Source organism: Pleurodeles waltl, chromosome 1_1 (genome assembly GCF_031143425.1).
Source record: "Pleurodeles waltl isolate 20211129_DDA chromosome 1_1, aPleWal1.hap1.20221129, whole genome shotgun sequence".
Taxonomy (NCBI): Eukaryota; Metazoa; Chordata; class Amphibia; order Caudata; family Salamandridae; genus Pleurodeles; species Pleurodeles waltl.
The window spans coordinates 402,939,143-402,962,083 of record NC_090436.1 but is presented as its reverse complement, the minus strand read 5'-3'; the positions used below and the strand labels follow the sequence as shown (position 1 = coordinate 402,962,083).

At 42.0% G+C, this 22,941-nt stretch overlaps 1 protein-coding gene across 4 annotated transcripts in view; it reads left to right on the top strand.

The window, feature by feature from the left end:
* The window catches only part of IQGAP2 (IQ motif containing GTPase activating protein 2), a 902,890-nt gene that overhangs the window by 642,787 nt on the left and 237,162 nt on the right, over positions 1–22,941 (top strand). For 3 of the 4 annotated variants that reach the window (XM_069223623.1, XM_069223596.1, XM_069223614.1), the window contains 3 exons: positions 16,289–16,379; positions 17,118–17,291; positions 22,710–22,852. In XM_069223623.1, coding sequence (XP_069079724.1) covers positions 16,289–16,379; positions 17,118–17,291; positions 22,710–22,852 — 408 coding nt within the window. The remainder of the gene's footprint in view (positions 1–16,288; positions 16,380–17,117; positions 17,292–22,709; positions 22,853–22,941) is intronic. The other variant, XM_069223606.1, reaches the window with a different exon arrangement.

Sequence of the window (22,941 nt, the reverse complement as noted above, 5' to 3'; positions counted from 1 at the left end):
GAGACATGCACAGAACCTGTGAAACATTTTAAGGACAGGGCTATGTCTGCTGCTGCACCTTTACAGTGGATAAGTGAAATAACATTTGAAACCGCCGTCAGTGTTGGTAACTTGAGGAATCTGTGCAAACTTTAAAAGGCCAGATTTCATGTACTCCTTTTATCATTCGCCTTGGACAGTGCCTCATTTAGATCTAGACAAAGGAATTACCTCCATCCAGCTCACCACACTACCTCAAGCAGGGATGCCCAGAGCTTGTTGTTGCTTGAAAAGGGAAACATAGTTACTTGTTCCTTGTACACACTCCGACCATGTGTAAACCATAAGGAATCCCTTGTGCGCAAGTAATTTCAAAGGATTCTTTCAAAACGCACTTGGATGAAGGATACACTCACGTACTGGAAGAGGATGATCTAGTGTATTACTGACGTTTGCATGACGAGGGATCTCAAGGATTCCCCAGGTGTGCACACAGTCCTATTGTTGCAGGTTGCCAGTCGTAAGTTCCCTCAGGTGGAACAGGGCCTTCGCAAGTCTGTAGCTCTAAGAACATGTTGATGTGCTCCACCACCCTGGCCATCTGTCTCCATAATTGTGAGAGAAGCCATCTTGTAATCTGCTTTAAAGATGACAAGGCAGAGACTAGAGTAGAGACTTCTAAGATTTGTTTTGCCACTTACGAGCGATACTTAATGTTTGACCTTGAGCTGGAGGAAGTTGGAGGTGACTGTGTGACCTTCTTGCATCATTCCGCACCTAAGCTGGCTCTAAGGGCATAGCGTAGGGATTTGATCAAGCGATGCCTGTTGTTGAATGCACTGTATCAACCTTTATTTTCCTTCCTGCATGGCACCTTTGTAGGAGTTCGTAGTTTTTACTTTATACCCTCAATATTCTATCAAAGTCTTGCTGTAGGAGGGTTCTAGCGGGAAGGCGAGGCCATATATGTTATTAAGCTGAAGAATTTGGAACCAAAAACCTAACTCTGCAGATCACTTTATTCCCTGTCCCTTAACTGAAAGCGCTTAAAGCAGATCCAACAATAGGATTATACACAATAAAAAAAAATATATATATATATATAATTTTGTTTCGCCTGTTAGCACCCCACGGAAATTATGATCTCAGTATGCACTGCTCAAGTGTTGCTCATGCCACAAACCCACCCCAGTTTCTTTGGCATCCCATCTACTTGACTGCTTCTTCTGATTTGGCTCCATGAAGAACAATCCACCCAGTGCTTAATTTGCAAATAAAAATGTGCCAGTGCTCAAAGTCCTCCTCTTAAACAAGCGGCTGCTGCAATTAAATCTTCGAACACGGAATACTGAGGCAGAGTAATCCTGAAGTCATCTCAGGCCTCTTTCATCCATTTACACTCACTCCCTGCCCCTCCAGCTCACTCCTGCAGCTGTCTTCTTTCTCCCATTGTGACGATTTTTTGTTTTTCTCCTCCTCTGTCATTCCCATATGTACCTTTTGCTCGCAGCATGGGGGCAGAAGAATACGCGCCGGCCCTAAAAAATAAGTGCCGGTGCTTAGCACCGGAAACATCAAGCACAAATGAATCACTGAATCCACCTGACATCGCACCAGGATGGACACATCAATGTTCAGTCGGTACATAAATGCTTATTGCTGCTATTCATCATGTGGATGGCTCCACTAAACAATTTATCCTCAGAGACTATTACACATTAACAGCAGTACTGGAAAGTAGAGGGAACCTACCAGATCACAGTTCTAGCAGCTATTTCCCCAGAGAAACATCTTGAATTTGTCCTGGTGTCATATCCTGACGCCACAACATAATTCAGCAGCTCCCGCACGTTTTCAGCATTCAGTTTGGTGCAGACAGCAAGCTTTCTTACTTTAACATCCAGCTGGGAGCAAAATAAAGGCCTTATCTAAAGGGCCCTCATCTCTTCTAGATCAAGTATCATCCTGGCTGAAGCCATCTGGAGCCGAACACCTAGATACCAATGCAGTGGAAGGAAACAGAGGTACACGGCTTGTTGTCACTTTTAAGGTACTTAAGAGAAGCTATTGGAGGCAGGGTTTTAACTTTGGTAATCTCCCTATGTAAGAGATGTGCTTGCACTCTAAGAATGCAAGATTTCTCTCTCTGTATTAGGAATTACACAAATCTTGATTTAAATGGCACCTGTTATGTTTTTTACTGAAACCTTTTTATAGATCTACCGATCACAGTGGAGGTTATCGGAGTGCTACCCATCGCAGTGGAGGGTGTCAGAGCAATAAATCCTACAAGTGTGTAGATCAGTATACAAGAAATGCTACATAACACAATGAGGATTAGAAGATGTAGGAATCACTTACTTGTCTGCATTATATGGTAAGATTGCATGCTCGGGAGAAACGCATAGTTAGGATACAAAATGTAACAGTGATTATGGTTGTCTATACTGACAAGACTTTATTCTTACCAAAGGAACCCAATCTTAGAATAACAATAGATTGAGAAAATAACATTAAGGATCTAAACTCTCGATTTATATTTTGCATACATCTCCCTGATGCCGGTATATAGTTCACTGTACTATATTAAAAGACTTGCAACTTATGAACTAGAAGTAACAAAATGATCCCCGTGTCAAAAGCTGTAACCCACTTACCTATCGAACTAAAATATAAACCTGTGATTGGCATGTTACATGGTGTCTTTTACAGCAGGCATATTAACTCTTTATGCTACTTTGATTCAAAGCTGTGACTGGGCAAAGCATAGAACTCTCCTAGAACTATGCTAACCACTAGAGATATCTTACAGCTATTATAATTACCTCACAATCTCTGCACACACAACGATCTCTGTAGCGCAGCCTTCTTAACCCTAGAAGATATTTTTAAATGCATCCTTTTTGTGACCAATAAAGTCATCTAGAATAATTTTACTGTCAGAAATGCGGTCCGCTGCCAATTTCTGTGCACAATTTCTTTTAAACAAGTGTACTAAGCTCTGCCCCTTGTGACTCCACCCACTTTTCTCTGCCATACCTAGACCGCCAATGTCTGGGTTCCTGGAGTAAACCTTTTCCAATTCCAGCACTGATAAAAAGACCAAAGAGTTCAAATGCTCTTTTCTTTTTCGTGTAACCTTAACAGCTGGTGCCTCAGCTGCCCGGTCTCTTGCAGTGTAGGAGTTTAGATTAGCTGCCCCATGCTGTCCGCAGAGCATTGAGTCGCCTTCTGAACCCCATCTCTTCGGAGCGCACTCTTTACATCCTAATTTGGAAAAAAGGGTTTTAGGAAACGTAATGGTATGTTTGAATCCACATTCGTCCACAGACAAGGGCGCATTTGACCTTCCTTACTAACAATACAGTTCTGCTGCACGTCCTTGAGTTGGGTTTACTTTAATCCGTTCTTTTCTGTGGCCGTGGTTGCCTATCATTATTTAGATGTATGTTTGCCTTAAGACGTCTACTGATGTTTGACTGAGACAGAAAATAGGCCCAGGCACCAAATGAAAGTGACCCCGGTTAGTGAATTCGATAGCTGAAAAGGTGTCCCATGTTTGCAAACTAGAGCAAGTTTCGAACTGGTAAAGAAATACTGTAGAGGTTTTTGCAAGATATTAAAAACTGGATGGATTTGAGCTTGCTGCAGCAATGTTTGCATTAATACCGGCCAGCAGACTGTAAACAAGGCCCATAAATAGCCAAAATAACTAGCCCATACACTGACCTGTCAGACCAGCCCTTCAGGGAGTGACTGATTCCCTATAGGCCAGTTCGACTCAGCTCTTGTTAAGAAGCACATACATGTGTAGAAACATCCATGCATCATCTTCACGATCTAACCCATGGCATGTCTTGTATGCCCATTTCCTGCCTTATTTACCCACCTTTTCCCTCAGCCTTATACTGTACTCTTTCGGCCTCATGCGGAAATGAGGTGGCAGAGTACTTCATAACCATTTCACTTCTGTATGACCACTGCCACAACCTAAGCACTAAGGTAGCACCACTGCTCCTCGTGAGCTACTGACAATTATGGCCAAACAGATATATCTCAGTGAAAAAGATCACAACCTGCTATTGTGAGCGACACATGCTTTCTCGAATTACTCTTCAATCTCTGTGCCGGGGGATGCTGAGGGAAGGAGAGAAGGAAAATGGCAGAATGAGGGGGGGTTGTAATCTCAGAAAGGCCATTTTGTGGTTAAACCGTTTGAAGCTTCCAAACTAAGCTAGGCTACTAACTGATTCTAAAAGACCGATATTTGATTCACAGGGTCACTTTGCACTGCTGTGGTTCTTTGCCTTCTCTGGCCTCCATTACCCCCAAGTAGCCTGACTGACTAGATGTCACCCATTTTCTGTCACTCTACCGAGGCATCACTTTGATGCTTGTCTGTGTTTTAGGTAAGAATTGCTCGTCTTGCCCGACTTCAAACACATCCGTATTTAGCATCCTGTGAAAAATCTGGGACTTGCTCTTAAAGTCCTTTTTTCCTGCCCCCTAGTAAAATTAATTTTATAATGCATATTCAACCCTCAAGCTTCTCCCTGTCCTCAGCACTGAGCTGGCCTGCCTTCCAAACTAGTAGATTATTTTGTGACCCTTGGTTGGCTGTCCAAGGGGCAACCTTGCAGAAACTTTGTTATTTGATTCTTTGTCAACGCACCAGCTATTTTCTCCAAACTTCCCTCTTCGGTCTCAAATAAAAAGTTGAGCAGCGACATAGGGGCGCCACACTTTTGCAAGAATCATATTTGAACGTATAAGCTGTTTACCTTGAAATGTTGAACAGTTGAGCAATATATTTAACCACAAAGTAATAGCAGGTCCAATTCGTCTACTGATTCTCCTGGCTCCCGAGTCTCTGTCGCGGGAGAAACTTGCTTTCATTTGCAGTCTGAGGATTTAGCAAGAGGTTATGTAGTTGGATTGTTAAAGAGTTTGAGCCATTGGTAGAAAACACGTTACCTCTGTTTGTCTGGGTTTACTTTAATAAATGCTAATACTAATCTGATATCTAATACTCCCTAAGTGGGCCTTGTATGCACAGCTAATGCACAGCGAATAATGTGTGGCCTCCTATGCGGTGCTGTGATACGTGGATATATAAAATATCTTCGCCCTCCTTATCAGAGGCCACTTTTGAGATCAATTCTTTTACAGGTGGGATGTAACCTTCACTGGCAGGGTATCCATGGGATTGGTTGAGTGGTGTAGTGAATGCTTCATTGAAAACCAGCACTCTGTTGTAAACAAAAATGGAGGCCTCTGAAGCGGTTTACTACCCTCCTTTAGAGCTGGGGTTATTTTACAGGCACCATCTGTTTCTATCAGTGTCCCAAGACACGTTCCTCTGACTTTAACATAAGCTGCTGTGTTGTGGTGTATTTCTCTGTCAAAATGCTGTATGTGGAAATTAGTTTTTTCCCAAATGTGGTGAGAAACTGTCATCTTGTCTCCATGCGAGTGTAAACAAAACAGATGATTGTGACAGTAACAAATTATCAACTATGGAGGAAAAGCAAGCATTTTTAAATCTGGCCTTTAAAATAGTCTTAGTTGTCCCACTAGAATTGTTTTTTTTCTCCAAAAAATTAGTATACATTCTACTTACACAAAGGGACATTTGGTCAGCAGGCTTCACCTGTTGGGCAGTTAAACTGCCATTCACTTGGGCATTTGTTCTCTATCTGCTTTCTACATGGCTGTTATAAAGAGTTTTTGTGACAGTTAATACTTGGTAAGGTTATCATTTATTCTCATTTGTGTTACAAACAGTAATACTAAAAATGCATGTGCCAGCAACAAAGGTTATTAAAAAAATATCTCTAGAAAACAGTCTTATCAATGATTGTTTTTAAATATAAAATTAACATTTTTATTTCAATATTGTGGACATATTTAGTAATATATTTTCCTTTTGTTTTGTGGCATATTTTATTTCTCTTGCTCTCTCTCTCCATATATATATATATATATATATGTATGTGGGTATATATATATATGTATATATATATATATATATATATATATATATATATATATATATATATATATATAATATGGTGATAGCCAGTAGGTAGTTATAGTTAGGACCTACTTCCCAAAGGGAAAGCATTTTTTATTTTGTCTATAACTTTGGCGGCGTTTGATGAATCTTCATGAATGTTTTAAGCTAGTTTGCCTCTCACTTCAGCTGCTGGCTTGGAAGTTTTAGGGTTATCTGTCAAGCGGGGAGAGAAAAAGGGGGTGGTCCCAAACTGCATTTTTTCCCTGCAATTTCCCATAAGGATTGTGAACATGACTACAGCCCAAACCGCTAGACCAAATTACATTCACATTTTCCAAAAAGGTAGATTGTGGTCTCGATAGAGTGTTTTTGTAATTGAGTGAAAATCTGTTCAGTAGTTTTTGAGTTATTAAAGGAAAAAGATTTATGCATATCTAGGAATGCAGATCCACCTCAGATCTAACTGTGGGGAATCCGCAGCTCCCAAGCCAAAAGCAAGAACCTGATTGGCTGGCAGCAACCTTAGAGAAAAGATGCTACTGCCGTTTTGTTTATTGGCTGAGCACAGAGTGGAAAAAGTAAATAAAAAATCATATAAGGGGTCAGAATAGAGGTATCCTGATCCCATAGGTCAGATGGAGAGGCTGTGAGGGACCCATCAGGGGCAGGAGATTGCCCAAAAACATTTTTGGGGGCACGCAACGAGCTGCGGATCCACCACGGCCCTCAATGCAGCCTGTGTAGTAATAGTAATTAAATATTACTTTACATTTAAAAAAAATACAAATTCACTGAAAAAACAAAGGTTACAGTAACGTTATAGTTATAGTTCACATTTCACACACACAAAACCATAGCAATTCAGCAGTTATAGTTATACTTATCTGAAGAAACTATAACTCGTGCCGTAAAGTAACTTTAGGGTACAAGTTATAGTTTAACATAAGTATAACTGTAACTGCTGAATTTCTTTGGTTTTATGTGAGATGTTATAGATAGGTACTGAATTAATTCGTACAAAACCATAGAAATTCAGCAGCTTTAGTTATGGTTAACTCAACTAGCTATAACTCGAGCCCTGATGTAACTATAACTCGTGCCCCCGCCATGTACAGTTTTCTCATCAATAATTTTATTCCAAATGTTGCAGTGATAATTACAGTGATGCCATAGAAGGTGTCATCAATTATGTGATATGTAGGGTAATTAGCTGTGCATGGTGAAGACACAAGTTATAGTTATCTTAGGGCACGAGTTATAGTTACTTAAGTTAACTGTTAACTGTAACTATAACTGCTGATTTTCTATGGTTTTGTGAGAGTAAGTTCAGAACCTAACTAAAACGTCCCTGTAACCTTTGTTTTTTTCTGTGAATTTCTATGTTTTGTTTAAGCATGCACATATATATAATCAGCACTGCACACAGCTGTTAGCCGTGCACAGTGGGGGTTGGCGGCATGTAAGGAAACCCAAGCTGCGCAACGTCCTCGGCAGTGCGCATTATGAAGTTGGATGCAGTGGGTGTTTTTTTTCCAACTTTCTCTGTATCCACGGATCTACCGCATATTTACACAGGGGGGCGCACTGAGCCCTGTGTTGTATCCACTGAAAGAACAAAAAAAAAAGATGGGCAATTTTCCGCCCATGAGGGGTATATCTCTGTGTATTTCCCTCCCCCCCCATATATATAGCTATATCTATCTCTCTCTCTCTCTCTCTCTCTATATATATATATATATATATATATATATATATATATATATGTTCGATGGCATGTGTAACTGCAGATACACATGCTGTGCACATCCCGCCATCTGGTGTTGGGCTCGGAGTGTTACAAGTTGTTTTTCTTCGAAGAAGTCTTTTTTCGAGTCACGAGACCGAGGGACTCCTCCCATTTCGACTCCATTGCGCATGGGCGTCGACTCCATCTTAGATTGTTTTTTTTCCGCCATCGGGTTCGGACGTGTTCCTTTTCGCTCCGTGTTTCGGGTCGGAAAGTTAGTTAGAATCTCGGAAAAATCGTCGGTATTGTTCGCGTTCGGTATCGGGTTAGTTACAACAGATCGACACCGAATTAAGAAGAGCTCCGGTGGCCTTTTGGGGTTTTCTTCCATCCCCGTCAGGGCCTGGTCGGCCCGGCCACGTGTCTCTTCAAGGCTGATGGAACGGACCCCATTCCGCTTCTGTCCAAAATGCCATAACAAGTATCCATATACAGATCAACATCTGGTCTGTAACTTGTGTTTGTCACCAGAACACAAGGAGGATACTTGTGAGGCCTGTCGAGCGTTTCGGTCCAGGAAGACACTCAGGGACCGAAGAGCAAGAAGACTGCAAATGGCTCGGCGCCGACAGGACAAGAGCGTTTCGAGGAGGAGGAAGAAACATTCTCCACCCAGGAGTCAGACTCTGAGGAGATCGATCCCGAGGAAACGCCAAAAACCGTGAGTAAGACGTCGAAACCAAGAACTCACGAGAAAAGCGCTAAAGCCCAGGGGACGCCCCCGCCAAGAGGCCATGGCTTAACCCGAAAAGTAGGTGACCGTTCATCGGCACCAAAAAAGGGCGAGCTGGTGTCGAAGTCATCCGACTCCGGTCGAGATACCGGCACACAGCAATCTCGGGCCCGAGATAGTGGCTCAGAGAAGATTCGGCACCGAGACAGCGGCACCAAAACGGGTCGGCACCGAGAGAGCACGACGCCGAAAGTAAAAAAGGTTTTGTCGGAGCCGAAAAAAGCAGCTGAAAAGGTTTCGGTACCGAAATATCCGGCCTCGGAACCGAAAACAAGTTCCTACACTGAGGAACAAGGACTGTCCACACAAATGAAGACACATAGATTTGGACAGGAATTACAGGCAATAGAGCCAGATCACACACAAAGACGGCTCTTTATTCAAAAAGATACAGGGAAGATCAGCACTCTTCCTCCAGTCAAAACGAAACGCAAGCTTGCCTTCCAAGACAAAGGCAAACAGCCACACGCAAAGGTGGCTAAACAAGTAACACCGCCACCATCCCGACATCACTCTCCGCAACCATCACCGGTAGCCACTCCACCAATGATGCAATCCCCAACTCATACAGGAATGAGTCAAGATGACCCTGACGCATGGGACCTTTATGACGCACCAGTGTCAGATAATAGTCCAGAATGCTATCCAGCTAAGCCATCGCCACCAGAGGATAGTACAGGCTACGCACAGGTGGTGTCAAGAGCAGCTGCATTTCATAATGTCAGCCTTCATTCAGAGCCCATTGAAGACGACTTTCTTTTTAATACACTGTTGTCCACACACAGCCAATATCAGAGTTTTCCTATGCTACCCGGAATGCTAAAACACTTCAAACAAGTGTTTGAGGAGCCTGTTAAAGGGAGAGCCATTACTCCAAGAGTAGATAAAAAATATAAACCGCCACCAACAGACCCAGTGTACATTACACAACAGCTAACACCAGACTCTGTTGTAGTGGGAGCAGCGCGCAAAAGAGCCAACTCTCATACTTCAGGAGATGCACCACCTCCAGATAAAGAAAGTCGAAAATTCAATGCTGCAGGCAAAAGGGTGGCGGCACAGGCAGCAAACCAGTGGCGTATTGCAAATTCGCAAGCTTTGCTAGCCAGATATGATAGGGCCCATTGGGATGAGATGCAACACTTTATTGAACATTTACCCAAGGAGTTCCAAAAAAGAGCGCAGCAAGTAGTAGAAGAAGGACAGGGTATCTCCAATAATCAGATACGGTCAGCAATGGATGCTGCAGACACAGCTGCTAGAACTGTCAACACAGCTGTAACAATAAGGAGACATGCATGGCTGCGTACATCAGGATTTAAACCAGAGATACAGCAAGCTGTGCTGAATATGCCATTCAACGGACAGCAGTTGTTTGGGCCGGAGGTGGACACTGCGATCGAAAAACTTAAAAAAGACACTGACACGGCCAAAGCCATGGGCGCACTCTACTCCCCACAGAGCAGAGGCACATTTCGAAAGACACAATTTCGAGGGGGGTTTCGAGGGCAAACCACAGAAGCCACAACCTCACAAACAAAGCCCACTTACCAGAGCCAGTATCAGCGGGGAGGTTTTCGGGGACAATATAGAGGGGGACAATTTCAAAGGAATAGAGGAAAGTTCCAAAGTCGCAAAACTCCTCCAAACAAGCAGTGACTTCAAGGTCACAAATCCCCAACACATAACACCTGTGGGGGGGAGACTAACCAAGTTTTACAAACATTGGGAGGAAATAACAACAGACACTTGGGTCTTAGCAATTATCCAGCATGGTTATTGCATAGAATTTCTCAAATTCCCTCCAAACATCCCACCGAAAACACACAATATGTCAAAACAACATATAGATCTTCTAGGACTAGAAGTTCAGGCATTGCTACAAAAAGAAGCAATAGAGTTAGTACCAAAACAACAAATAAACACAGGAGTTTACTCCCTGTACTTTCTGATACCCAAAAAAGACAAGAGTCTGAGACCTATACTAGATCTCAGAACATTAAATACCTACATCAAATCAGATCACTTTCACATGGTTACATTACAAGACGTAATCCCACTGCTCAAACAACAAGACTACATGACAACACTAGACCTAAAGGATGCATATTTCCATATACCAATACATCCTTCACACAGAAAGTACCTAAGGTTTGTATTCCAAGGGATACATTACCAATTCAAAGTGTTGCCATTCGGAATAACAACTGAGCCAAGAGTTTTTACAAAATGCCTAGCAGTAGTAGCTGCACATATCAGAAGGCAGCAAATACATGTGTTCCCGTACCTAGACGATTGGTTAATCAAAACCAACACGCTAAGACGGTGTTCACAACACACAAAATATGTCATAGAAATCCTCCACAAACTAGGTTTCTCAATCAATTACACAAAGTCATACCTTCTGCCGTGTCAAACACAACAATACTTAGGAGCAACAATCAACACAGCAAAAGGGATTGCCACTCCAAGTCCACAAAGAGTTCACACATTTCACAATGTGATACAGACCATGTATCCAAATCAAAAGATACAAGTCAAACTGGTGATGAAACTACTAGGCATGATGTCTTCATGCATAGCCATTGTCCCAAACGCAAGGTTGCACATGCGGCTCTTACAACAGTGCCTAGCATCACAATGGTCACAAGCACTGGGTCAGCTTCTAGATCTGGTGTTGATAGACCGCCAAACATACATCTCGCTTCAATGGTGGAACAGTATAAATTTAAACCAAGGGCGGCCTTTCCAAGACCCAGTGCCACAATACGTAATAACAACAGATGCTTCCATGATAGGGTGGGGAGCACACCTCAATCAACACAGCATCCAAGGACAATGGGACATACAGCAAAAACAGTTTCACATAAATCACTTAGAACTGTTAGCGGTATTTCTAGCGCTCAAAGCATTTCAACCCATAATAAGACACAAACACATTCTTGTCAAAACAGACAACATGACATCAATGTATTACCTAAACAAACAGGGAGGCACACACTCAACACAGTTGTGTCTCCTAACACAGAAAATATGGCATTGGGCGATTCACAACCACATTCGCCTAATAGCACAATTTATTCCAGGAATTCAGAACCAGTTAGCAGACAATCTCTCTCTGGATCACCAACAGATCCACGAATGGGAGATTCACCCCCAAATACTAAACACTTACTTCCAAATGTGGGGAACACCACAAATAGATCTATTTGCAACAAAAGAAAACTCAAAATGCCAAAACTTCGCATCCAGGTACCCACAAGATCAGTCTCAGGGCAATGCGTTATGGATGAGCTGGTCAGGGATATTTGCTTACGCTTTTCCCCCTCTCCCACTCCTTCCATATCTAGTAAACAAATTGAGTCAAAACAAACTCAAACTCATACTAATAGCACCGACATGGGCAAGACAACCTTGGTACACAACACTACTAGACCTCTCAGTAGTACCTCATGTCAAACTACCAAACAGACCAGATCTGTTAACACAACACAAACAACAGATCAGACATCCAAATCCAGCATCGCTGAATCTAGCAATTTGGCTCCTGAAATCCTAGAATTCGGACACTTAGACCTCACACAAGAATGTATGGAGGTCATAAGACAAGCTAGGAAACCTACCACTAGACACTGCTATGCAAATAAGTGGAAAAGATTTGTTTATGACTGCCATAATAATCAAATTCAACCCTTACACGCATCTGCCAAAGATATAGTAGGATACTTACTACAATTGCAAAAGTCAAAGCTAGCTTTCTCTTCAATAAAGATACATCTAACCGCAATTTCAGCCTACCTGCAAATTACGCACTCAACTTCATTATTTAGGATCCCAGTCATAAAAGCATTTATGGAAGGCCTAAAAAGAATTATACCACCACGAACACCACCAGTTCCTTCATGGAACCTCAACATTGTCTTAACACGACTCATGGGTCCACCTTTTGAGCCCATGCACTCTTGTGAAATGCAATATTTAACATGGAAAGTTGCATTTTTAATTGCCATCACATCTCTAAGAAGAGTGAGTGAAATTCAAGCATTTACCATACAAGAACCATTTATTCAAATACACAAGCATAAAGTAGTTCTACGGACAAATCCAAAATTTTTACCAAAAGTGATCTCACCGTTCCACTTGAATCAAACGGTAGAATTACCAGTGTTCTTCCCACAGCCAGATTCTGTAGCTGAAAGAGCACTGCATACATTAGACATCAAAAGAGCACTAATGTACTACATTGACAGAACAAAACTAATTCGAAAAACAAAACAACTATTTATTGCTTTCCAAAAACCTCATACAGGGAATCCAATTTCTAAACAAGGCATTGCTAGATGGATAGTTAAGTGTATTCAAACCTGCTATGTTAAAGCAAAGAGAGAGCTGCCTATTACACCAAAAGCACACTCAACCAGAAAAAAAGGTGCTACCATGGCCTTTCTAGGAAATATTCCAATGAACGAAATATGTAAGGCAGCAACATGGTCTACGCCTCATACATTTACCAAACACTACTGTGTAGATGTGTTAACGGCACAACAAGCCACTGTAGGTCAAGCTGTACTACGAACATTATTTCAAACAACTTCAACTCCTAAAGGCCGAACCACTGCTTTTGGGGAGATAACTGCTTACTAGTCTATGCACAGCATGTGTATCTGCAGCTACACTTGCCATCGAACGGAAAATGTCACTTACCCAGTGTACATCTGTTCGTGGCATTAGTCGATGCAGATTCACATGCGCCCAACCGCCTCTCCGGGAGCCTGTAGCTGTTTAGAAGTTGATCTTGAACATTTGTAAATTTGAAAATATATTACTTTAAACTTCATTATGTACATACGTATTAACTCCATTGCATGGGCACCATTACTAGCATACACAACTCCTACCTCACCCTCTGCGGGGAAAACAATCTAAGATGGAGTCGACGCCCATGCGCAATGGAGTCGAAATGGGAGGAGTCCCTCGGTCTCGTGACTCGAAAAAAGACTTCTTCGAAGAAAAACAACTTGTAACACTCCGAGCCCAACACCAGATGGCGGGATGTGCACAGCATGTGAATCTGCAGCGACTAATGCCACGAACAGATGTACACTGGGTAAGTGACATTTTCCATGTATATATATATATATTAACCTAAAATACCTCAAAATTTACTGAATGGATTTACACCAAATCACAAAAGGCATGATCTGCAGACCAAGATCTAGCTTTCTTCCAAATTTGCTGTAATGCTGTTCAGTGGTTCGGGCTGTAGCCTTGTCTAAAGAATGCAAAATTCCCATAGACACAGAATGGGGATAAAGTGTTTTGGAACCCCCCCTTTTTCATTGCCCCCACTTGACGAATCACACTGAAACTTTCCATGCAGAAGTAGACAAAGTAGGACACTCTCATTGGCACCACAGTTATTAGCAAAACAAAAATGCTTTGTCTAAATATCACAATCACACTGGTAAAAATCTATTTGTGCTATGTCTGGAGTGATGAGGTGTTACCACTTTCCAAAATCATGGCCGTTGTTAGGTCTCACCTACGACAGTGCATGCTCTGCCTGTGCTGTCGCTTGTGAGCGATATTGTGTTCTACAAGAGGCTTGCAGCTCGCTCCTTGCTTAACATTTGTCAGCTTCATTGTCACTTTTATTTGCTACTTTCTAATTGCCCAACACGTGCTAGCTTTCCTTCCTCTTGTTTCGGCTGGAGCATGCACCATGCACTAATTGTGCATCAGTTTGATTGCTGTCCTTCCACTTTGCCTGAGGTACTACTTCTATTTTTTCTTCTTCCCTGGTGTCCTTGTTGAACCTCTTGACCTTTGTAGTTATATTATACACACACTTCAAAGAAGCACTTTTCTTCTTTGAAATGGATGTTTACTGTGACAACAGAGGTTATCTGTTTTTAATGTGACAACAGGTGTAATCTGCTTCCCACTGTTTTTCAGGAAGACTTAAACATGGTTGCATTTGTGTTTTTTTATGTGATTGGATATATGTTTTTCATGCATTGGAAGATTAACTGATTTTCTCAGAAGCACAGGGATGCTGTGCCGAGACATAAGAACCATTGGCAATGCCAATAGGTCTCACATTTGAGTCTGTTGGTTCTGGCATTGCCTTTTGTTCATGCTGTACAGCATGTGCATTGCCAACTTTGGCAATGATTTGTTGCCATGATCTGTGCAGTATGGCTAAAAATAATAATAATAAAGGCCTATGATGTACCCAGCACTAATGCACTTTTTAAAAGAAACAAGCGCATAAGCCTTTGGCTGTCTCATAGCACTTTTTTAAATTAGTATTATCCACACTGCAAAGCATCATTGCTGGTGTAGAGCATGGCTGCAAAACCTTGCCAAATTCAATAGCTCTTTATAGAGACCTTTTGGCTTTGTGAATGTTTGTTATTCCTGAGGACGTTATGAATTTTGTTCCAGTTTCCTAAAGGGAGTGTATCTTTTTTCTCATTGAGTAAAGATTTGTGTGAAGCTCTTTTAATATTTCTTTCTAACTGTTGTTATATCACAGTAATAACAACACCTTGAGCGTAAGGTTTGTAGATGCCCCGTGTTATATGCAAGTAGTTCATCCAGTCCTATTTCTTGTTTTCTTTCATTCTGGCGTCAATGAAAGCTGGACACAATAAAGCAATCAGCCTGTTCCGTGGAACTCACTAATGAGACATGTAACTTTCTACAGCTCTCCATTCAGTGGTGCTAACTGAAGCATCACCCTCCATGCCAAGAACAAGAGCTTACCTTGCCTGAAAACTACTTTCACTAACGTGTTCCTAAGTGTGATCCTTAGTTGAAAAATTAGAAAGTCCAAGAATTGAATCCTTTTCTGCAGTAGGAGCCATATGCTGGAACGTAGCCTACTTTTTCAACCGTAGATAAAACCACATGAACTTTGGTTCACAAAGTACCTCAAATCAAGACTCTGGGCCTGATTATGACATTGGCAGATGGGATACTGCATCACAAACGTGACGGATATCCTGTCTGCCGTATTACAATTTGCATTATATCCTATGGAACTTGTAAAACTGTGGGCAGGATATCCGTCACATTTGTGACGGAGTATCCCGTCCGCCAAGATCGTAATCAGGGCCTCTGTTCTCAATCAAAGCCATCCTACCTCACTTTCTCTTTTCCGACTTATATCCACTGGCATTCTTCATCTCTTGCTCATAGATCAGTGGTTGTTCAGTTCAACTGATTTGATTTCACCATGCAAACGTCAATAATAGGTGCATAATTTGTATAGTTTGCAACTGTACTTATGACTTTCTTTACCAGTGCTTCTCACATGAAATAGTTTCTTCATTTACTGCTGCTGATCGGCTAATTTTGCTCACCAAAGAGCCACAGAGTTTCACAGACTTTGGGTGATAGGTGGTGGGAATGTTGGGTATTTTCCTGAAGAGCATGGCACAGATGGGAAATCTAAGCGTTATTGGCCAGCTACCCCACAAACCTCAGTGTAAAGTTTCATTAAGCATGCTCACCAATGGGGGGGGAGGTTGCATCATTGTGGTCCTGGTCTGTCGTTATGAAGTGATAAACTCTGAGTTTGCGGTTCTGTCACCACAGGTCTTCAGAGTTTTGAGTCTTTACCTTTTACACTGAATTGTAAAGTCTGTGAATATAAGTCAAGGCGCTATCGATGCTGGGTGATGTTGATACCAATGAACACAGTAACACAAGACTAGACATGAGATTGTGGCCCGTGCCCCCTCTTTGAACACTTGTCCTTCATTTCCAGGAGTCACGCGACGAATCCGCAGTTCTGTGGCTTGATGAGATTCAGGAAGGGATCCTTGATGCCAATAGGAATACAGAAGAAGCAGCAACATGTAAGCCTGTATTTATTTACGCTCCTTACTTTCACAGTGTAAGACTTAACCACCTGTATTCTGTCGTGAAATGTACTCTCAACACCCTTGTCTTGTCTCCCTGAGCTCAAACCTGACCGAATTTGGTGGATTTCAAAGGCCATGCAATAGTGATTAATGATAGCGTTTGTCTGCAGTTTTCTTTGCCACAAGAATGTCATCATTAACCCTGTTGTGCTCCTGTTTTTTATGTGATAATGATAAGAGAGTAAATTGATGTGCTTATATTTGGCATTGCATTCCCACTTTCACAACTACCATGTCACTATTTTGAGAAGTAAATGTATTTTTGGCTTTTTATTTCCTTGTCACAAGACTTCATTCTGCTATGCGCATTTCATTGGATTGCTATACCAAGTTCTTTTTTTTTACTCGCGATACTCCACTTTTTCACTGTGTAATGTTGGGAAGTGCTTAGGTGCATTTATACTCACATGTCACCATGTCCTTTTGACAATTGCTACATAATGAGCGATATGATTGGTCATAACTACTGTCCTTGAACACACACCTACATTTGCTATGTTGGAAGTAGTTTGTACAATCCACCAGACTCATATATTGGCTGATTTGCTGTATTTTAAATGTTGGGTAAAATGGCCTCAGTGTGTTCAGACTTCCATCAAGATGTGTCGGATGTGGTGCTCTTCTCCTGTCCTGTAATGCTTCACTGACTTTGGGATGGTCTTCACGATTTAGGGTCTGTCGGCATTGCAGAGGTTAATCTGGCTTTGGAAGAAGGTGACCCACAGCAGACACTGGCCGCCTTACAGTCTCCAAACCCAGCTTTGCGCGGCGTGATCCCGGAGTGCACAGAGGCGTACCACGAGAAGCTCACTGAAGCCAAAAGACTGAAAGCAGAAGAAGGTGAAGGTAATTTTCTTATGGATTATGCTGTTATTTAATCTGACTGTGCATCTTTTGGAAGAAATGTATAAGTACTAATTAAGCTTATTCTCTAGTGACTGTCTGCATGCAGGTATTCTTCCTCTTGAGCCAGGTTTCTCCTTCATAACCAAGCCCACAGGTTTGTAGGTTGCCCCAAAGCATAAGGAGATCGATCAAGAAGAATAGATGAACCTCAGTGCCACCTTGACATCTACCAGATTGCGTGGCTTCAATGGATTACTCTATTTGGCATGCAGTTCTCCACTTACCCACTGTGTTGATCGCTCCAACCAATGATGGCGACTGAACTTTTTGGAAATAAACCATTTAAAAATAAGATGGTAAAGGCTCAACATCCTTAGTATATGCTACAACTATAAGCTGCTGACACTAAGAGCACCTCCCTTTTCACTTTTTTTTTTATCTGCTGGATGGACCAGGCTGAGCCATTGTTTTCCTTGAACAGGTGAGCTTCTGTCCTACACTATGTAGTCCAGTTCTAGCATTGTTCAACAATGTACTTTGAAGGAGTAAAGAACAGATGGAAGGCCAGCTCTGTAGGTAGTAAGATTGCCCCATATTTAAGAGCTAAGGCCTCTGGTAGAAGCAGTTCTGGTCAAGACCTAGAGTGCTACAGTCAGACCTAGAGTGCTACAGCCAGACCTAGAGTGCTACAGCCTCAAGACAAAATAAACAGAATATTCAGCATATATTTTAACACTTTCACCACTCTTTATCATTACATTCCTATACGCAATGTCACCCTGGTTAGGTTGAAGGGTTTCTCTTTAGAGCCCATTCTCTCACAGGGTTCTGTGCAATCTCAGCGAAAAACCAAGCGAGGAAACCAATTCTGATGAGCTTTTTTATTAAATCGTTTTCCACAAATTAGTAAAAACTAGCAACATCGACCAGGTTCTTGATTCAAATCTGACGAATACTTTCATCTGAAAAAATATTTGTTAATTTTTTCTGTGAATCAGATAGATCCCCTACTTCTCATTTGAGGGGGACTCTCTACTGACCCACTCTTCTGCTCATACTACACCCTCTTGCCTCTCTGTACATTGGTTGACACCATGCTGTGCTCCCACTCCTTTGTTTGAAGCCTTCTGTTTTGTCTTTCCTACTCAAACCCTCTCTCTCTCACCATTAAATTCCTTCTACTCTTTTTACAGTTCTTTTCCTTCTTTGTATGTCCTGCATTATGTGTTTTTATTCCTGGGTCCGTCACCACATTTCCCTGTACTTTCCTTATTTTCCACCCAGTTCTGTAACTGTTTGTTATTCTATCTAAATGTTTATCATGTTTATTTGTTTCTCCCTCCTTCGATCCCCCATGTGTTTCCCAGCGCTTTCCCTTTCTACCATAGCCTCCTTACCGTTTATGCTTATTCAGAGTTCACCCTTCAGTCATTATTTTCTCAGTTTCTGCTTTTGGTGTAGTTCCCAGTAGAAACAGAAGACAGACTCCTGGCAATTTAAACTTTAACTTATATATCCTTTTTTCCAATTACTTTTCTTTTCTACAAACTTCCAAATCCAGTAGGAATATTTTCGTGCTGTTTCAACCAGCAGCTTAGTGAACACCCCACTCTAGCAGTTTAAGCGGGGGGTTTCCACTGTCCATGGTGGGCTGCTGAACTAGGGTAAAAACAGACAAAAGGGACAAATATAAAGGCGAACAAGAGGGAGAAAGGTAAGAGAGAAAAGGTAAGGATGGAAGAAAAAGATGGTTAGATATGAAGCACATAGAACCAATAGAAGGAGGGGAACAAAGGTGGAAGGAAATGTGAAGGGAAAGATGAATGAAAAGATGAGATAGGAAGCTTTCCTTTCTCCTAACACAACTGCGCCGCTCTAAGTTGTTATTTCACAAGTGATGGATGAATATAACACCGGCAAAATTGATTTATATCTCGGCTCACCCAATACTTTGACATCTTTTTTTATCAATTTCCATGCAGCATAATATCTATGTGAAGCTGCTTTGTTGTGGCTGGCAAACAGTCAAAATTATTTTGAAAAAGATGAGGTAGGAAGGAAGAGTGAAAGAAAGGAAGGGTGAAAAAATAAATGGATGAAAAGATGGATGTAAGAGTGAAATGATCAGTAGCTAAATGGTTAATGAATCCAAGGAGGGAAGAATGGGCAGGTTGATGAAAGAATGGATGAGGAAGGAATAAAAGGATGGATGGGGATGGATACATGGATATATTGATGGCGGGATGTGTGTACGTATGATAGGGTGAAAGGAAAATGGATGATGAAAGTATGGTTGGATGAAAAGATGAGTGGAAAGAAAGATGAATGGATGGACAGATCGGTCAAAATTGTTTTGTCTTAAACCTGACTATTCTCTAGAACTCATTTCAAATATTTCTGTTTTGTGATCGTGATACCAACTTCGGATTACATCAGGACCACATAGTACATCTCCCAGCCCTGCCTGCCTCGAATGTCTGCAAGGGGCTTGCTCCCTTTGAGCTGACTACGCATGAGATTGAGGAAATAAGCCCTTGCTCAATACCTCTTTAACGATGCGACGCTCTCGAGGGAATATTATAAAAATAGTTTAAAAGCCCTATTGATGTTCTACAGGTGCCTGAATGAATAAGGTATTTTATGAAAGTCCCCCTTTTGCATATGCCTTCTCAGAACTTCTATTTCGCCAGTTCCCTCTCTCCACCCCTTTTAGCTAGAGTAAACAAGTATTGTCAAACCCAAAAGGTTTAGCCTGGATGAAATCTCTTGCCTTCGTGAATGCTTTTTGTGCACGTTGCAAATTACTATAATAAAGATGTGAAACAATGGAAAGAGAGCTGCCTTCTTGGGGAACCAGATTCGAGCCCCTGCATTGGCTCAACATCCTGTGATCCTGGCCAAATAATGTAATATTGCCAGTGCCATAAAAAGTGTCTGTGCAATTGTAAAGCGTGAAATACTTTTAAGAACTTTTAAATGCTTTTTATAAAAGCTGCCCTTATTGTGAAAAAGTGATCTGTACACTTTTAAAGTGTGCCAGTGTCCTAGGTGAGGAGGAGAAGAAGCCTGTGAGGGTAGAGAGGAAGAGTCAGAAAGCACAGTGGTGGAGGAGGTGGCGCTCGCCCTGCAATGGCAGGCCGTTGCTAGGGAGCAGGGCGATATAGGCCACAGCTGGTTCTGAGTTGGGGGTAGTAGTGAAAGATAGCAATAATCAATATTCATTGGGTTTCCTAGTTTTGGCCCCTGTGCCCCTGCACCTGCTCCACAATTCAAATCAGGACCCAAGTGCCTGCTAGGTAACTACCCTTGTGACGGCTTGTTTACTAGTAAAATATAGCAATATTTGGAGTTCAGTGGGTTTCCTAGGGCTTTTGGCGTCCGTGCCACTGCTCCTGCTGCACCATTCAAATCATGGCTCTAGTGCCTGCAAAGTAACCCATTGTGACTGCTTGTTTAGTAGTAAAATATAGCAGTAATCGGTGTTCAGTGGGTTTCCTAGTGTTTTTGGCCCCTGCGCCACTGTAACTGCTGCACCATTCATATCATGACCCTGGTGCCTGCAAGGTAACTGCTCTTGACTGCCACCATCAGGGACCAGCATGCAGTACCACGTCTGACCACATATGACTCTCCACATGGTCAGTGTTCCGTTGAATAGGTGACAATCAACTCGTCTGTTTAAACCAGAGCTTAGGTAATAACTTTGTAGTCTCCATCCTTGGACAGATGTGTAAGTGGCCACCACTTTAAAAGGGGTAAACCATTACAGCGAGGCATGCACAAACCACTTAATCTGTCCAAAAGTTCACCTCAAAAGTTAATAAAGTACAGTTACCTTAGCAAATGGACCCCAGGGAGCAAGACTACAATGATTGAGATCTGAGCAGGGATTGCTTTTAGTGCTGCATAGTCTGTTAGTGAGTTGTCAGCATATTAGTTCCGGCATGGGGATAAGCAGGCGAATGTTAGATGCAGGGAGGGCTGGGGCAGATATCTGCACTTTCTTTACTTTGCAGTGGAATTGGCAAAGCAGTCTCCTCTGTTCACCAATTTGAAATGAATATTGTGGGGAAGGGAAAAGCTGCAAGGGGCAAATGAGGTGGTAGGTGAAATTAATGGGGCAAGCGATGGAGGAAGGGTGTTGGGTGAAAGCATGTCTGACCTCAAGTGGATAGTATCTGAGGACACAATGCGTGTGCTTAAATCAATTGTGTGCACACATCTCATTTGCCATGTTTTCTCGGTAAATTAGCCTTTGCACAATATGTTTTGTCCTGAATTGCAACAGTTCACATACGGGAAAAACATTTCTGAATCAGGCCTTGTGTCTTTTTCCTAGAGATGATGTTATCCAACAATGTGTCTCCTAATTAATCAAAATTTGTTGCAGGTTGTAACGTGAGGTAGTAAGTTTTTGTAAGCACAGCTGAACTGTTTGAAGAAGTCAGTGTTTGCAGATGTTGCTGCTCTGTTTCTGACCCACTCCCGGTGCTTCCTGCTATAGTTTTTGGCATCTCCCATACAGGTTCCAGCTTGGTCTGAGCCGCATTCCCAGGGAAGTCTTAGGACGGGCAGACGCAGGATGGAACTTGTGGCGGAGCAAGCAAGGATGTAGAGCAGGGTTGCATACTGTAAACACATGCACTCCTATGTAGTGCAACAAAGACAATAAACAAGCTTCAGGATACCATGGGGTTGTCTTTAGTTAAATAAATTGTTTTTGAACTAGTTCTTTCACATTTCTCTGTGTGTTAAACAACTGACCCCTGTCTTTGAAGCACAGCAAATGCGACAAGATAAATACAGAATTTAAAGGCATCTTTATTTATTGCTAGGACTTTCAGGACACACCAAATATCTGCTCGGTGCCCCACCAGTGGGTCGTGACTCAGTTTTGGAAACACTGCACTGCAGCATACAGCATGGGGCAATAGACCAACCACTTCAGCCGTGGCCTAAATTCAGTGTGAGCGACGGCATTCTGGTCTTTCACCGGAAGGACATCTGGACATAAAGTAGTCCTCTCAGGGCCAGGGAATGCTATGGCTTCTTGAAAGCAAAACATATTTCTGCTTTTAGCTATTTAAAGCCAAAAGGATGACAACCACCAGAACTATTGGCTTTACCAGTGCTTTCACTTTAGTATTGGCCCTCACCATCCTTTTAGAGTCTGAAATCTGTTTTGGTTGCACCCAGATTTGGGTTGGTTTCAGGCACAGGTTAGGTGTGCTGGTCCGAGCAGACAACACTTTGAGGTGCAGGTATGTGTTGCCAACATATTGATAAATTGTGATGTTCTCTTTAGCCAATATGAACCACCCATTCCAGAGGTTCCATTTTGACAATGGAAACCAGTATACCAATCTAGTAAACTCCACAATTATTTTTTCTAAATAAACAGTTTTTTTCCAATTTTAGGTAGCGATGAAGGTCCATGGATCAAACTTAGGATGAAGGATAAATATGACTACTATTATAATGTGGAGACAATGGAAGGGACTTGGCTGGAGCCTGAAGGAATTTTATTGAAGCACACATGGCTAACACGAGAAGAAATACAGGTAGGAATGATAAGGAGGTCAATGAAAATTTAGCATGATTCAGTTCGTCATGCCATAATTCAATTGTCATAAGTCTATAGAAAAAAGAG